Source organism: Delphinapterus leucas, chromosome 19 (assembly GCF_059928025.1).
Source record: "Delphinapterus leucas isolate spDelLeu-1000000601 "Yukka" chromosome 19, BTC_Dleu_Yukka2, whole genome shotgun sequence".
Taxonomy (NCBI): Eukaryota; Metazoa; Chordata; class Mammalia; order Artiodactyla; family Monodontidae; genus Delphinapterus; species Delphinapterus leucas.
This window is the reverse complement of record NC_143147.1, coordinates 49,670,914-49,688,981: the sequence shown is the minus strand read 5'-3', so window position 1 is coordinate 49,688,981 and position 18,068 is coordinate 49,670,914. Positions and strand designations below refer to the sequence as shown.

The following is an 18,068-nucleotide window of genomic DNA, read 5'->3' as shown; positions in this document are numbered from 1 at the left end:
ATACTCAATACTGAACTAATTATTTACCAAGTAGTAACACATTCCATTGCTAAGCATAAAGAACATTGTAATGGAAACTAAACGTTTTCTAAAACTCTTTAATAACCAAATAACTATTCATCCTTACACCATCCCTGTGAAAATTTACAGTTCCTCTTCTGCTACTTTTGATGTGCTATTTTTGCTTTTAGAAACTAACAAACAACAAATTTCCCCTTTCAATACTAAAATTAGACCTAGTGTTTAGAGTATTTCTCTGAAATTGATATTATCCTGTAGAACTCCAACCCATACGAGCTATAGAGATGCTATCGTGGTGCCATGATCTTAAAACAAAGCCAATACAAGTTATTAACTCATTTAAAAATTATATACCTATATCTATATCTATACATATCTCCTATACCAAGGCATATTTAAAATAAACTAAAATTCATAAAATTACAACATGCGTTCTTTAACTGGTAAGTGTGGCTTTATTCTGATATGGCCTGCTGACGCACAAACTCCCAACCTTAAGTCTCAAATATATTTATATATATCAACAACGTAAGTTTCTAACAAGGGTGAAAGTGGTCTTTCTGAGGATCATTTACATGTTGTCCAGTTCAGCACACTGGGTAACTTTGAGGACTCACCTGAACAATGTCCCTTCGACCTCAGTGTGAAGAAAAATTCTGTTTTTGAAAAATTATGTGGTCACTTCCCCTTTCCTCTCCCTATAGTCAAGTGCGTGCTTGACCTCTATAAAGTGGGAAGGATGTTGGGAAAAGATGTTGACTCTGTGTACTAACATCTTTGAGTTAATTTTACTCTTATTGTGTCTCCCCAACCCCAACCCCTTAGCGCTGATACATTATATACGTAGTTTTGTAAGCTGTTTCAGATCCTATTTGGAGGAAGGCAAGGTAGCAGAAAATAAACACACATAAATAGAGTGTGTAGTATTTTGTGAGTGGTGGCAAATAAACCAAGCAGTTCCCAGAAGGGAAAACAAAGTGAGAGAATTGCTTCCAAAAATGAAAACGTTGAGCTGATGAAAGTGCCAAAATACTCTGGAACTGTCTCAGAAGTTTCTGAAAACTTGGACCAAGAACTTTTATTATGTGAAATGAAAAACTGAAGAAGTAAAACATAATACATCGAATGAAGTGAATTCTCATCGATGGCACTCATGGCTATCATCCCTGAATCTAGACCCAAAGTTCCAGATTTTGCTCAATTTAAGACAAACCTCTTTTATACTTGAAAGGAATCAATCCAGATCCTCCCTTCCGCCATGTGATATTACTCTCCCATCCATTATCCTTCCAAAATAGACATTCTGAGACAATTTACAGTCGCACCGTTTCCATCCTATCGGGGTTCTTGGCTTTGACATTCAAAAGGAGGCTGGAGGCGCGGTAGGTACCTCCGGCGCTCCGCGGTGAGCGTCCTTTAAAGCCGCCGCCAGCCAGCGCCGCTGTAACCCCGCGCACCGGCCGGTCGCCGGCTCCTGTCCCTTTCAATCTGCGCCGAAGCGGCGGCCGGATCCCGGGGACTCCCCGCGCTGGGAATCTCCCGCCAGCTGCGCGCTGCGCCCCGGCGACTGCAGGAGCACGTGGAGAGGCCGGGTAGCCAGACCGGCAGCTCCAGCCCAGCCCCGCGGCGAGATGGAAGGTGAGCCTCCAGCCCGCTTCTTTTCTAAAGGGTCTTTAAAATGCTCTACCGGTGCACGCAGCAGAGAGAGTTCCTTCTGAATCTCGGTTTTGCTTCTATTTATTTCTTTTGTCAAAAGTAAATATGAGGCATTTCGGAGGGCAAAGCGTGTCGGTTCTCATACATCTCTCATTTGCTCCCCTTCCCCCACCCCCCAGCTTTGGACAGTGATAAAATTCTCCACAATTTTATTTCTTAGGGGTTGTCAGGGGTCGACTCTAAGTCTGCAGAGGAAGAGTACTTATGGGGTGTCCCTGAAATGGCAGCAAACCTGAGTTGGAATAACTAATCCTTTTGCATGATTTTTTCGTCCATGGTTTCACTGTCTATTGGAACTAGGCTAACCTGAGTAACTTCTTTAGAATGAAAGGTGACTTTTTTCTTCTAAGGGTAAAGGCTGTCATATGGGAAGGTAAATTTTACAGTGTTGGCGCTTGTGGTTCCCTTGGAACTCGATCTTCTAATGATAACTTCTTTACTCAAAGCAAAAATCAGGCTCACATTGTTTCATTTGAATTAATTTTGAAAGTCATAAAACTATCCTCGCTTCTTAAAAATTATTCACTATGTACTTCCTTGGGATAATTAAAATTTCACACTACTATTGTAAACTTTCCAGTGGTCTGTCTTTTCAACAAGTGTTTCTAAAACCTTGAAAATGGCAGACGCATCTCAAGTTGGGGGGAGGTGGTGACAGAAAATCAGAATTTGTGAGAAATGTATTCATTCTATTATTAAATGAGATACTGACACGTGATTAAAATGTTAACTTGATAAATATTACGAATAGCATGGACATTTTCTTCATAATAATCGAAGGCTCTCTTATTGCCAATGAACCTTCATCTTTGGCAGCTTTAGGTCTAGGGTATATGAAGTTATTAAAACTTGACTGAATGCTTTAGGACATGAGATAAATATTGTTTCGCAGTATAATTGAGTGCAATACTGTGGTCTTAAATCCTCAATTTGCACGTGGGTATGTTTATAATTTTTTAAAACTGACTTGGCCCTTATGTACATTTTTTTCCCTCTAAGTAGAATGCCAAATGATAAGTCAATGAACAGTATGTATGTAGAAAATTTTAAATGACCATTATTGAATAATACTTCATGTTTTCTCTTATGCAAAACTCTCTCTGTTTTAAGTTTTTAAAAATTATCAAGGTTTAAAAATAACTCTGAAAAATTTGCACTTTGACTATTTGAAAAATGGTTTATGATGTGTAATTTTTAACCTGTAAAGATTTCATTGGCCAAGAACAGGAAAAAAATTAGGTTGCTGTACAGTATGAAAAAATAATTTAAAAAATTCTCATGCTTTAATTATTACAAATGAATTGCTGAATTTGTTTTTGTGAAGTTATAGATCAATACTTTAACACTATTTTTTCCTAGTCTTAATCATTTCACTTCTCAAGAATAACATACAGAATACTGTAAGACAGTGGAAACTGGAATGTTTCTCTGTAAATGTTAAGACTTCCGAATTCATTTATTTAATGTGAAATAAAGAAATTATTAACTAAATAGCATAATTTAAGATATTAAAGCCCTAACAAAGGCTTTTAGATAAGTCTGAATAAGAAGGGAGTGAAAACTTGTATAGAATTTGATTTGAAATGAACAGACTATAAATGGAAACATGTAGAATATAGAATTGGATCAGTGATAAGTTGTGAGTTTAGATGAGGAGATTATATTAATAGGTCCATACAGATAGATGTTATATGGTATGCTTAATGCAAAAACTTCAACACAAATCAAAAAATAAAATTAACAAAAAGGTTAGTGATGTGAATTTGGCTATTCTAATCAGGTCCTTGAGGACCAGAGTATTTGATGTAGCAAAATATCTGGTCCATTATAGCCACCCAAGATGGGCTAATCTGGCTCATGTATTTGATACTTAAATAAAGTACTTTCATATTATCTTGATATTTTGGTCTTAATCTAGAATTTGACCTATAGTGTATACCTCTCATTTCTTGGCAATATAAGCAAGTAGAGCACTTTATGGAATACTTTTATTTTCTGCCTAATTTGGGGGCCAAATTAATATGCTATAGTTTATTGTGAAATGTGAGGCTATATAGTCAGTCATTCCTTCAGCATATAAAATCCTTTTTAAAAATTCATTCATTTTTTCATTCATTACCAGACATTTATTGAGAGTTTTATGTGTGACGATGTCAGATGAAATAAGCTTTTGAAATAGAAAGCTTGTCATGTAAAAATGAAAAGACAATGCATATAATAAATCAAAACTATAATTTTTTTCTTTTCTCACAATTTGTGATCCTAAATATTTTCTATCCAGAGATTCTTTATGTTACTAAATTTTGTTATTTGTGCTGTAATAATACCCCTTCTGTCTGATATGGTTGAGAAATGGGTGGTTCACAAATAATGAATTTTACAGGTATTGGCATATTTCTCATTTAATATGTGACCTTTTATTTCAACAATATTGGATAGAAGTCTTTCTAAGAGTATTTATTACACAGCCCCCTGCTTTGTAAACAAGGTCCACAAGAGAAAACTTTATCTTGGTGACCCAGGCTCACTATTTTGACCATCAGGTAATGTATTGTTCTATAGTATTTTCTCACGGGGTTTTGAACTGTGTAGAGCTGAATGCCCCTACACTAAATATTCCCAGGTTACTGTGTAATTTTTGTTTCCTTCTTGATGTCAGCTTCTCACCACATGACTTTCGTGGTAGCCATTTTTCATTTCTGGGTTTCTTTCTATGCTCTGGATGGTTGGGATTTACAGAGATATAGCCTCCAGATGGTAGAGTTTACTAGCCCTGTATTATGAACATGTGAACGTTGAAATGGTAAAATTCAAAGGAACAAAAGCCCCAGAAAGGCCATGGGGTCCACGTAGAACATAATTTTATAAAATTCCCATTTGTGCTTCCTATAATCCAATATGCTATTTCACACTTCCATGTCTTTGCTAAAAATTTCACCCCATTCTTTACCTAGTTATGCCTACTCATCTCTCGAGACTCTTCTGAAGCATTATCACTGTGAAGGACCTCCTTCTCATGACTTTCCCTGGTGGTCATTTTTTTGAAAAGTGGTCACCACTTCTTCTGGTGGTCATTCTACTCAGTCCTGTCACCTCCCTCCAGCTAGGCTAAGGACCTTTCCTTACTGTGCATACTTCTGCCAATTGTATTGAAATTATTTATTAATTTAAGTGTTTATTCCCCCACTGGTCTTTAAGCTTCTGAGGGCAGAAACTGTGTCTTATTTTTGTATGCTCAGTGCTAAGAACAGTTTCTGGTTCATAAAAGACCTTCAGAGTTTGTTGCATTCAGGTTTTAAAATGGTGCTGAAAAGTAATTTTCATGTTTATTGTGATGCCTTTTATTTAATTAATTTTTGTGAGTAAGGGATTGGTGCTAGCAATTCTTTGTTAGAACTCAGAAAAATTTTAAAGTACTTAAGTGGTATAACAAAAAGAGAAAACTTAGAAAAAAAATGTTATTGGTTTTTAGGCTAGAATATCACTTAATGCTAAATCTTATCTTTACATCAGCCGGTTTCAGGATCACATATTAGTCCATTAAAATATGGATCAGATATGAGGGGAAACTTTCTTTCTCAATCAATAAGATATATAGATGGTGCTATAAAATTAGCATACACTTTTCCAGTGATACCTTTTTTTTTTTTTTTTAAATAAATTATTTATTTATTTTTGGCTGTGTTGGGACCCTGCTGCTGTGCGGGGCTTTCTCTAGTCGCGGCAAGCGGGCGCTACCCTTCATTGCAGTGTGAGGGCTTCTCATTGTGGTGGCTTCTCTTGCTGCAGAGCATGGGCTCTAGGCACACGGACTTCAGCAGTTGTGGCACGTGGGCTCAGCAGTTGTGGCTTGTGGGCTCTAGAGCGCAGGCTCAGTAGCTGTGGCGCACGGGCTTAGTTGCTCCGCGGCATGTGGGCTCTTCCTGGACCAGGGCTCGAACCTGTGACTCCTGCATTGGCAGGCGGATTCCCAACCACTGCGCCACCAGGGAAGCCCCCTCCAGTGATACCTTTATTAATACATTGTTATAAGCTTGTCATCAGTGTATAAATGTATATATTTACACTTACTTAGGACTAAAAGATTATTGGTAGATCTTTTATCAGACACCCGATATTAATAGGCTGCTGACTCAAGCTGTAGTTCTAGACCATGTATGAGAAGAGCTGAGTGATTAACACAGAAACCGGCCTGTAGTAAGTGCCCAAGAAATGCTTCTTGGGTGTGCTAAATACTCATTAATTATTGTGAAAAGAGACTCTAAACATCACAAGGACATAGAGTATACTCTGCTATCAAGCCTTTTAAAAATACAGCTCTCTCATTAACTGGTACATTCATAGTAATTAGAAATCATAAGGATGACCCTAAGGCCTTTTGAATCACTTTTTAAAAAGGATGAAATGATGGAACAATAATCATATTTCTGTTATATGTGGATTATTTGAAAAGTGATCTATATATAACTATTAATTATTATTGCTATATAATCTATCAAAATATTTTAATCCCCAGTGATCCTGAATGAGATCATTTTTTCAGCCTTAATTGAAAACTGCTTTTTGCATCCAAAATTAAAGTTCTTAGAGTCCAGAGTGGTGTAGGGTAAATCGAAATAATTTGGAGTTGATACCATTATTATATTGGATATGTGTCCCATCTAGGAAATATAAAAAACTAAGTGTTTAATAAGGGATATGAAACAGAATAAAAGCATTTTTGGAGCAGTACTTTTTACTCATTGTCAAAAATTCAAAATCAGCTTACCTGGCAGCATATCACAAATTGTATTTATTAACAAGTGTTCTTAGAGATGACATTTTTGGCACATCAGGTTATTTGTAGGTTTATAAAAGAAACTTTTGTAAAATAAGAGAAATGGAAAACACTTCAATAGCATCACTGATGAAATAGCACGTAACAGTATTTTCTACTCTTAACTCTTAATTATCTAAGGATTATTTATCTAGGTTTCTTGCTTATTTTGGTCATTAGTACACCTGTAGCCCCATCTAGACTGTGAAGTTCCAAAGTGTAGGGATCTTTTTATCACCAGTGATAACTAGTACCCAGCCTGGTCCCTAGCACATAGTAGGACTGTAGTCATATTTATTGAATAAATTAATGAATGAGTTGCCTGTGTGTTTGGTCATTTGACTATTTATTTGTTCAGCTTTTATGGTAAAGATAGTGAAGAAAATAGTGACATGGAAACTAGTTAATTTTGCTGGTTAATTCGTCAGAGGTGCTGTTAAAGGTTTGATAGAAGAGTTTGGAATGTTGGATAAATCCCACAGGATGAACACTGTTATCTTTTTCTAATCCAATATTGGCTCTACTCTGGGCAAAATGATGTAGTGAAATCTAACTTTTGGGTTTGTTTAAAAATTTTGCTACATTCTTTGCAGTGTTACAGTGAAGCACTGCAATTCCTACAGTAAACTATTTCTTCACAACAGATGTGTTGCTTCTTAAAGTTGAGCATAACATATTTTACTTAACTTGAGTTCTGTATCACAGCACTATCAGTTTATTTGCAAAGTATTATCTATTTGAGAGACTATTGACATAACAGAATATTTGGCACATCTGAACAATTTTACAAGGGCAAGTAAGCACAGGAAAAAATATACCAGTGCAGAGCCACAGTCTTACTCATGTCACACTTATAAATTTTTAGTATTTTCAAAGCCTTGGTTAAAAAGTTTTATTTTTAGGTCAGAATATAAATTTTTATTATTTTTTAAAACTTTTTTATTTTTTATTTTTTTGCGGTACGCGGGCCTCTCACTGTTGTGGCCTCTCCTGTTGCAGAGCACAGGCTCAGCGGCCATGGCTCACGGGCCCAGCCGCTCCGCGGCATGTGGGATCTTCCCGGACCGGTGCACGAACCCGTGTCCCCTGCATCGGCAGGCGGACTCTCGACCACTGCGCCACCAGGGAAGCCCAGAATATAAATTTTTATATGGATAATCCTCAGTGCATTAATATTTGCACTGATACGTAATGCGTAAATGATACGCATGAAAGTCAAATGAAATTTAAATCAAGCCTCTGATGTACATTTGTGGTGCTATCTACACTGTATACAAGCATATAATCAACTATTAATAAGCATTACCAAATGGTTCTTTAATTACAGAAATAAAGGCAGATGATGGGAAAAATGATTAGTTGTTAAATATTAGAAAAATTAGTTTTTCAGACTGTAGCTATTATATTTTACATCAGCTATGATACAACTCCACGTCTATAAAAAATATTTATAGGTTGGTGAGCATGATCTTTTTTTCCTGTCCACAGAGTCTATTTTTTTCCTGTACATATTTGCTCATGTAAAATTATTTAGGTAAGAATATCACTAGAGAGACACAAGAGGGAAGAGATATGGGAACATATGTATATGTATAACTGATTCACTTTGTTATAAAACAGAAACTAACACACCATTGTAAAGCAGTTATACCCCAATAAAGATGTTAAAAAAAAAAGAATATCGCTAGAGAGACCACTGCTAGGTCTACCTAGCTGTTGACCCTTTCCTTCCTTTGCCTCAGATCAGTACCTGGCAGCCTTTTAGGAAGCTGTTCCTCATTCTAGGTTGGAATCTCTCTCTTTTCTGAAACTTAATAATATTTTATGTCATCTAATGACTGCTAGAACCTAACTGCATTTTATGTACAAACATAAAGTATTCTTGCATGGTTTTAATACAATCTAAATTATTTAAGAATGCAACTACTATATAAATTAAGAGAAGATGATTCTTTCTTTAGTTCGGAGCCGAGACTTTTGCCATCATTGATGCTGCCTGTATCTTGCATTTTTTGTCTCTTGCATTCATGATGATTCTATAAACATATCTGACCACCTTCTTATTATGTCTTCTAGAATAATTGTTCTGGTACATTTACATATTAAAATAAAGATTATTTTATTATCATTTATTTCACCTTTATGTTACAGTTAGGGCTTTATTTTTAGAAAACTTGGATAGGTTATATTTAATTTACGATAGTAAAGAGGTATTATAAAGTATTTTTTCTAAAAGAGGGGGCACTTGGTCTTGGTAAGGCTGAGAACTACTCTAAGTTTATTATACTACGAGAGCCAGCCACAGCCTGAATAAGATAATGTGTACGAAAATCACCTTGTATCTATCTACTAGACACAAAGTTAGGGTCTGTTTAATTCATAACTTATTTACAAGGATCTTTTAGACCCTTGCTAATCTGTAAGTATGGTCTATGGACCAGCAGCATTGGCAACATCTGGAACATGTTACAAATGCAGAATCTCAGGCCAGACTTGCTGAATCAGAATCTGCATTTTAACAAGATTCCTAGGGCATTCTTGTGCACACTGACGTCTGATAAGCATTGCCCACAGTTTGAAAAGTATTAGTGAAACTTATTATCACTCTCATAGCACATGTTGGATTAGTAGTGCATCATCTTTATATATGTATTTAGAATATATTTTTTATTGTTTAAATGCTGGTTTTAAAAGATAGCTGAGCAATGAAGTTTTAGAACATTCAATTTTGACTTACCTTGTAATACAACATTTATAACACAATATAATTCAAAAGCCAGAAATCTTTATTCATTCATTCCTCATTCAAAAATATTTATTGAATGCCTGTTATGTGTCATGTATGCAAAATACTGGCAATACAATGGTGAACAAGACAGCAGTGCTTTTGCCCTCATGGAATTTACAGTCAGTTGAAGAAGATAGGTTCCCAAACAAATAAATCTCCAATGAAATAATTAAAATTATTTGAAGTGCTATGAAGGAAATTAAAAAGTGCTAAAATGGAGAATAATGGTTGGTGCAGGGTTGGTGAACCTCTCCTCTGAATAAAAGGTCTGGCTAGAGTTAGAAACTTGGTTATCCTCAGCCCATAGATGATATTTAGTGCCATGGGAATGATTAGGATCACCTAAAGAGAGAATGTATTGTGAGAAGGGGGCTCGGGCTTGAGCCCTGAGAAGCATCTTACTCAGGTGGCCAGATAGAGGAGGAGGGGCTAGCATGAGAGGAACAGCACAGCAAGACCGGTGAAAAACCAGCAGAGTGTGGTGTAACAGAAATTCAGGAGAGGAGAGTGTTTCATGAAGGAGTGGGTGGTTAGCTATGTTGAATGTTGCTGGAAAATCAAGTAAGGTGAGGACAAAAAGTGGGGGTTGGTTTTGGCAACATAAAACTTGCTAGTGACCTTAACAAAAGTGTTTTTTTGTGTAGTTGTGGGGATGGAAACCTAATTGAAAGTGGGAATGGGAATAGAGGAAGTAGAAACATTGTTACAGACCATTTCCCCAGAAGTTTAGCTAGAAAGTAAAGCGGAGAAATAAGTGGGACTGTTGCTGGAGAGAAATATGGATGTGGATCGAGAGATTTTGTTTGTTTGTTTTTGTTTTCCAAAGATGAATGGCACAAACTATCTGTAGTCTAAGTTTAGTGAAAAAAAAAATCAAAGATCAAAATTGAAACATCTTTTTTTAAATAAATAAATACATTTATTTATTTATTTTTGTCTGTGTTGGGTCCTTGTTGCCTCGCGTGGGCTTTCTCTAGTTGCGGCGAGCGGGGGCTACTCTTCGTTGCGGTGCACGGGCTTCTCATTGCGGTGCCTTCTCTTGTTGCAGAGCATGGGCTCTAGGCGCACAGGCTTCAGTAGTTGTGGCACGTGGGCTCAGTAGTTGTGGCTTGCGGGTTCTAGATCACAGTCTCAGTAGTTGTGGCGCACGGGCTTAGTTACCCCGCGGCATGTGGGATCTTTCCAGACCAGGGCTCGAACCCGTGTCTCCTGCATTGGAAGGCAAATTCTTAACCACTGCGCCACCAGGGAAGTCCTGAAACAGATCTTGAAATCTCAATTATCAGGAAAATTTGATTGAAGAATTATATATCACTGAAGATATCTTCATATTTATTTGGTACATAACATGTAAATAAATTTCCTGTCAGAATTTTTACATGGCAACCATTCAGTGGATGGTTGGTATAGATATAAGGTATAAAGACGCTATAGAAGACTCATGAGAAACCCTTGAAATTCAGACTTTTTTTTTTAAGTGGGAAGATACTGCTATAATTGCAATTCTAAGGTTTGGGATTTTTTTTTTTTTTGGCCGTGCTGTGTGGCTTGCAGGATCTTAGTTCCCCGATCAGGGATTGAACCCCGGGCCTCAGCAGTGAAAGCACCGAGTCCTAACCACTGGACTACCAAGGAACTCCCCTGGGATTTTAGATATTTGAAAATGTTTGTGTTCAATAGATTTTTTTAAATTAAGGAGTAACATATGATGAAGTATACCTTTCTTACATATATAGGTTGATTAATTTTTACCTATATATATTTTTACCTATACTCCTTCTAGGTCAAGATATGAAACATTTTACACCAGAAACTAACACAGCATTGTAAATCAACTGTGCTCCAATAAAATAAATTTTTAAAAAAGCTATGGAACATTTGCATCACCCCAGAAGATTCCCTTGTGCCCATTTATAAAACCTCCCTTGGGCTTCCCTGGTGGCACAGTGGTTGGGAGTCCGCCTGCCGATGCAGGAGACGCAGGTTCGTGCCCCGGTCCGGGAGGATCCCATGTGCCGGAGAGCGGCTGGGCCCGTGGGCCATGGCCGCTGGGCCTGCGCATCCGGAGCCTGTGCTCCGCAGCGGGAAAGGCCACAGCAGTGAGAAGCCTGCGTACCACACACACACACACACAAAACAAAAAAACCTCCGTTTACCCTAAGTAAAACACTATTCACACTTCTGTCGTCATAGATCAGTCTTCCTGTTCTTGAATTCCATATAAATCATACAGTAGGTACTTTTTTGGTGTCCGGCTTCTTTTGCTCAAGATACCTTTGAGATCCATCCATATTGTTACATTTATTAGTAGTTCATTCTCTTTTATTATTGAATAGTATGAATATACCACAATTTGTTTATACATAGTACTGTTGATGGCCAGTCGATTGTTTCCAGTGTTTATCTATATGATGAACATTCTTATACATGTCTTTTGGTGGACATATACATTCATTTCTCTTGGATGTGTATCTAGGACTAGCATTTCTGGGTCATAGGGTAGGTGTGTATTTAGCTTTGATACATACTGCCAAACAGTTTCCAAAGTGTTTAGAGACAGTTTACCCTCACACTGGCACTGTCTGAGAGTTCCAGTTGTTCCACATCTTGTCAACACTTGCTATTGTCAGTCTTTTTAATTTTAGCCATTCTGGTGGTATTTCATTGTTTTAATTTGTATTTTCCTGGTGAATAATGATGTTGAGTACCTCTTCGTATGTTTATTGGCTATTTAGATATTCTCTTTCCTGAAGTGCTGCAAGTCTTCTGTACATTTTTTTAAAAGTTGGATTGTTTGTATTTTTCATACTGATTTTGTAGGCATTTTAAAAAAATTTTAGAAACGTAAACTTTATCAGATGTGTATTGCAGATATTTTCTCTTATTTATTTTCTCAATCTATTTGATAAATAGAATTCTTGATTTTTTTTTTTTTTTTTTGCGGTACACGGGTCTCTCACTGCTGTGGCCTCTCCCGTTGCGGAGCACAGGCTCCGGACACGCAGGCTCAGTGGCCATGGCTCACAGGCCCAGCCACTCCGCGCACGTGGGATCTTCCCAGACCGGGGCACGAACCCGTGTCCCCTGCATCGGCAGGCGGACTCTCAACCACTGCGTCACCAGGGAAGCCCAGAATTCTTGATTTTAATGAAGACTAACTTATCACTTTTTTTTCTTTTGGGATTAAGTGTACCTTATGTCCTGCTTAAGAAATCTTTGCCTATCCAAAGCCATGAAAATATTCTCTTGTATTTTCCTCTAGAAATTTGATTGTTTTAAGTTTCACATTTAAGTCTATTACCCACTTCAAATTGATGATTCTTGACATCATAATAAGAACATCATAACTGTTTTTGACATCAGTTATTTTTTATCAGAAACTAGGCATTTTACAGTTACAAAATGAAAATCTTACTTGGAATATGTTGGATTCAACCACTTATGCACAGTTTTTCAAAGTATCAATGACATGAAATGCCCATTCTTCCTTTTCTCTCTACATGTTCATTTGCTGGCATGTGATATCCATGCTAAATATAAATATACTTATTTTTCTACAACTTTAGAGTAACTGACCTTTCAAGGAAAGTAACACTAGATATTGAATTTGCTGTTTTAGACCTGTGCCCCACAGTCTATAATTTCTTCACTAGAATTTAATCTAGGGAAAAAATGGAATATTTTGTAAAAAAGGGTAAGGTAGGAAGTATTGAAATGGTAACGTGGGCTGTATTTGATTTGATGCTCTTAGACAAGTAGTCTTGATGTTTCTTAACCTTTACCTTAATCCAAGAAGGAAGGGAAGGAAGTATTTCATGGCTGGAGAGACTACTCTCATTTTAAGGCATGCCCCCCTTTTTCTTTTTCTTTTTAAAATTATTTATTTATTTAGCCCCCCTTTTTAATATCTTCCTTTCCTCTCAGTCATAGTCACTTGATGTGTTTGAAATTAATTGGGTCTAAAATTTCTTCTAGTTCTGACTTTCTTCTAAGATTTATAATCTGTATAGGAAAGCACCTTAAAACATTATTTAAATTCTTTGAAACAAAGGTGAAACTCAAGAAAGGAATCCTGCTTCTCTTCATAATGTGCCGCTGACATTGTACCTTTGGACACTTACATGATTTTATATTTTTTGTCATTCTTTGTGTCTTAAATTTTGTTTGTAAAATGGGGAGAATAATAAATGCCATTGCACGTGTTTATCTTCCAGAGATGCTATGAGATAATACGAAATCTCATTTGCACTCCTGGGCTAAGTGCTTGATGCCACATTTTTGGAGGACCACAGGCAAACAAAACCAGGTTCAGAAGAAAGCTGTCACCATGGTTAGGGAACTGAGTGGTAGCATTTGCGTAATAACTTATTCTGGATGTTCCCAGAAAGCTGAACTAGGACCTGAAATGGACAGTTTAAGAAATTTGAGTTTCACTACATTTAAGGAGGAACTTTTTAAACCATTAGAGTTTTTCTGAAATGGAAAGGTATAACTTCTGTACACTTGGAAGTGTCTAAGCAGAGACTTTACAACCCAAATAGGGAGATATTGGAGGAAATTCAAGTATCAAATGGCAGAGGAAGGAGAGGTAAGGTAGTTAAGTTACCTACTCCAATTCTAATATTCTAATTTCATTGGTTATATGGATCATTTTTTTAAATTATTATACAGAACTGTTCTTGTGACGGTAAGATTCCAGGTATGATTGTATGTGGTAGTAATAAAGGGAACTCATGAAGGATCTTTCAGAAATAGTAGCTAACACTTCTGTGCCACATTTGTCATCCTGAATGTGCATGTTTCAATTATGAATACATTTTTGTAGTCAGCGACTCAGTTTCCAAAGCTTTTTGTTAAAAAGTAAAAGTGGACATTTTAGGTTTTAAAAAGAGGTATGGGGATAGAGGAATCAGTTTATTGTTATGAAGGTAAAGGAGAATGTCAACATTCAGAGACGGCTTTCTGGCAGCTGTCAGGCACCAGTGCTGCTGACAGCTGGCAAACTCAGTACATGATTCTTTCTGAGATTGACATTTTGCTCTCCTTTAGCATCTACACTTCCTACTGGGAAAACAGACCCACAAGTGGAAATCTGATCTCTGAAATTAAGAGTAGAATTGTATTAGCTGGTATTCTTAATTGAATGATGATTTCTTAAAGTATCAAAATAAAGACAAGTTTATAACCATTTGAATTAAAAATATGGTTGCCAATTTTGTTGCTAATGTAAATATTTGATTTTGTTGGTAGATAACATATTATTCACATGTGAATTTTGACAAAATCTCAATTAACCAGACTCCTGCCATTTCCAAGTTTAAATTTTGTTCGTAATCTACCCCTTTTCATTTTGCAACACATAAAATACTAGAATCTCAGAGAAAAATCTTGGTATCTTTTAAAAAGAATTCTAACTAGTGAATTTTTAAAAATAGCATCTTTGTTGAAGGAAAGAGAATCTGAAGGAATAAAAACAAATTTGTAATTGTCATCTCTCAGTAAGCATGTCATGAGGATTGTTTTCAATTCTGGAAGAAAACAATTTGAGATTGCTAGTAAAGCTTTGAATTTACAGAGTGCTTGGGATACAACAAAAGAAATAACCTTTAACTTTTACAGTCTAATATATTTGTGAGCTGTGTCAGTAAGAGACTAGTTATACCTTTCACAAGATTTGTTATTTAAGAGGTAAAGTGAAAAAAAAAAAAAAGAGGTAAAGTGTCAGTGGAAAACACTAATGATTTAATTAAACCAAAAATATATCAGGAGTTAGTTATTTAGTTACGGGAAGAGCAGGGGGGCAATTGATATGAAAGAGTGTTAACTAGGGTTTTCTGCTTGATTGTAATGTTGGCTTTTAAATGAGGTAAGAAAAATGATTTTACCTAATGATATCAAAAAATCCCAATGTATATGCTGAGTTTATATTTGTACACATACAAAGATACATTTTAAAATATTTTATCTGGATGTTTGGCATCATGTGGGGTTTTTTTTAACCCTCTGAAAAGTCACATTAATTTTTTAATCAGTGAAATTTGTAAAATGCTTTGTATGAAGGGTGCTGTTTAGATCCTTTATCTTTTTGATTACTGCATTAATGGAAAATGCTTTTGCCTGAAATTCCAATTGCAGGAGTTTTGGAAATATTGATAGAAGATGGTCATTGTTAAGCTGTTTCCTAGTATAATATCTTTAGAATTTTGGTTGATATTTAGTTTTTATACATGGTTTGATCTACTTGTTTTTTCCTGATCCAGAGTTTTAATGTTTGTTTTAAATAAATAGCTTTGCAGTGAGTGGTAACCCAAGCAGCAATGAGATATCCTAAAATCTAGAGCTGTGCTATTCAGTAGAACTTTCTACAGTGATGGAAATATTCTTTATCTGTGTTTTCCAATATGAAAGCCCCTAGCTACGTGCTCTGTTGAGTACTTAAAATATGGTTGGGGGGACTTCCCTAGTGGCGCAGTGGTTAAGAATCCGCATGCCAATGCAGGGGAGCCGGGTTCGAGCCTTGGAACGGGAAGATCCCACATGCCGCGGAGCAACCAGGCCCGTGAGCCACAACTACTGAGCCTGCGCCCTAGAGCACGCGAGCCACAACTACTGAGCTCGTGTGCCACAACTACTGAAGCCCGCACGCCTAGAGCCCGTGCTCTGCAAAAAGAGAAGCCACCACAATGAGAAGCCCACGCACTGCAAGGAAGAGTAGCCCCCGCTCGCTGCAACTAGAGAAAACCCGCGCGCAGCAATGAAGACCCAACGCAGCCAAAAATAAATAAATAACTAAAAGACTTAACCTTTAAAAAAAAAAAATCTTAAAAAAAAAAATGTGGTTGGGTAACTGAGAAACTAAATTTTTAATTTTTATTAACTTAAATTTAAACTCAAATTGGCACATGTAGCTAGAGGCTATTATATTGGACAGTTCAGTATTAGTGCTAGTATTAATAATAGATTTAGAGCAGGTCTTGGTAAACTTTTTCTGTAAAGTACCAGATAGTGAATGTTTTAGGCTTTGCAAGTCATATAGTCTCTGTTACAAGTACTCAACTCTGCTGTTGGAATACAAAAGCAGTCATAGACAACGGGTAAATGAACGGATTTGGCTGTGTTCCAATAAAACTTTATTAACACTGAAATTTGAATTCCATCTAATTTTCAAGTTGCATGAAACAGTATTCTTCTGATTTTTTTCAACCATTAAAAAATGTAAAAATCATTCTTAGTTCACAGGCCATACAAAAGCAGGTGATAAGCTATAGTTTGCAGAACCTTGACCTAGAGTGTTTATAAGTAGCAAGGATAGAGATATAAAAATTCATGTGTTAATTCAACAAATTTATTGAGTGACTATCACAAATGGGCACTATTTTGAGAGCTGAAGATACAGCAAAATAGCAATAAAAATTACAATCAACATCCATGTTTTCATGGAGTTTACATTCTGGTGGGGGGAGACAGATTTTAAAAATGAACAAATGTATGTCAGGTGGTGAAAATGAAATTTTTTAAAATAAATTTATTTATTCATTTTTATTTTTGGCTGCCTTGGGTCTTCGATGCTGTGCAGGGGCTTTCTCTAGGTGCAGTGAGTGGGGGCTACTCCTCATTGAAGTGCACGGGCTTCTCATTGTGGTGGCTTCTCCTGTTGCAGAGCTCGGGCTCTAGGCGTGCGGGCTTCAGCAGTTGTGGCATGTGGGCTCAGTAGTTGTGCGTCACAGGCTCCAGAGCGCAGGCTCAGTAGCTGTGGTGCACGGGCTTAGTTGCTCTGCGGCATGTGGGATCTTCCCTGACCAGGCCTTGAACCCGTGTCCCCTGCACTGGCAGGTGGATTCCCAACCACTGCGCCATCAGGGAAGTCCGAAAATGAAATTTTATGAAGAAAAATAAAGAGAAAAGAAAGTGCCAATGGAGGATGACATTTTATTATAGGGTAGTCAGGTAAAGCTTGTTCAATAGGGTGACTTTTGAGCACACACCTGAATGAAGAAAGGAAGTGGGCCACGTGGCTATCTAAGGGAAGAACATTTTGGTCAGAGGGAAGGGTAAAAGCAAAGGTCCTGAGGCAGGAGCATGCTTTACCAATTCAAGTAAAAGGAGAGATGTAGAAAATTGACAATAATTGTATTTCAACAAAATTAACCCACTTTGGAATTCTTCCATCATTTGCATCAGATATGTATAAATACCAGTAAAGGGAACTATATTTCTATCAAAAGCAATATAGGGACCTTTCCTTCTTAGCTTTCTAGAGCATTCTTTTTGGAAAATAGTTTAAAACTATGTAGACTGCCAACACATTAAAAAAGACCCCAGTAGACCCCATCATGGAAACTTTTTGAAGTTGTTTTTGGACTGAAGTATGAAGGAATTACAAAATGATCCATTAAAAACTGTAAAACTTTTGCTGCACTTAGAAATGTTTAACAGGTTTCTGGTCTTCAGATAGGAATTCCTTTACCATCTGTTCACTACTGGACTTCATATGTTTATAAAGACCTTTGAGTTCAAGGGGGGAAATGCACTTCAGTCTATTTTGTCCTTGTCTTTTAAGTATTTTTTAGCACCTAAGAAGAACATCCATGTAGCCTGATTATAGATGGCTTTAATGTCTCCTTCAAGTTCTGAATACTCAGATAGTCAAATCTTTTTCTCTTGGAAACTGTACTCAGTTCCTTCTGGTGTTATTTACAGCACACAAAGACTGCTTGAAAAAATATT

At 36.8% G+C, this 18,068-nt stretch overlaps 1 protein-coding gene across 3 annotated transcripts in view; it reads left to right on the top strand.

Annotated features, from left to right (window-relative positions):
* The first annotated feature begins 1,495 nt into the window (after positions 1 to 1,495).
* IKZF3 (IKAROS family zinc finger 3) overlaps positions 1,496 to 18,068 on the top strand; it is an 87,321-nt gene continuing 70,748 nt past the window's right edge. The window contains exon 1 of one of the 3 annotated variants that reach the window (XM_022557773.3): positions 1,496 to 1,659. In XM_022557773.3, the coding sequence (XP_022413481.1) occupies positions 1,653 to 1,659 (7 nt within the window). In that variant the 5' untranslated portion in view covers positions 1,496 to 1,652. The remainder of the gene's footprint in view (positions 1,660 to 18,068) is intronic. The other 2 variants (XM_089901202.1, XM_022557771.3) reach the window with 2 other exon arrangements.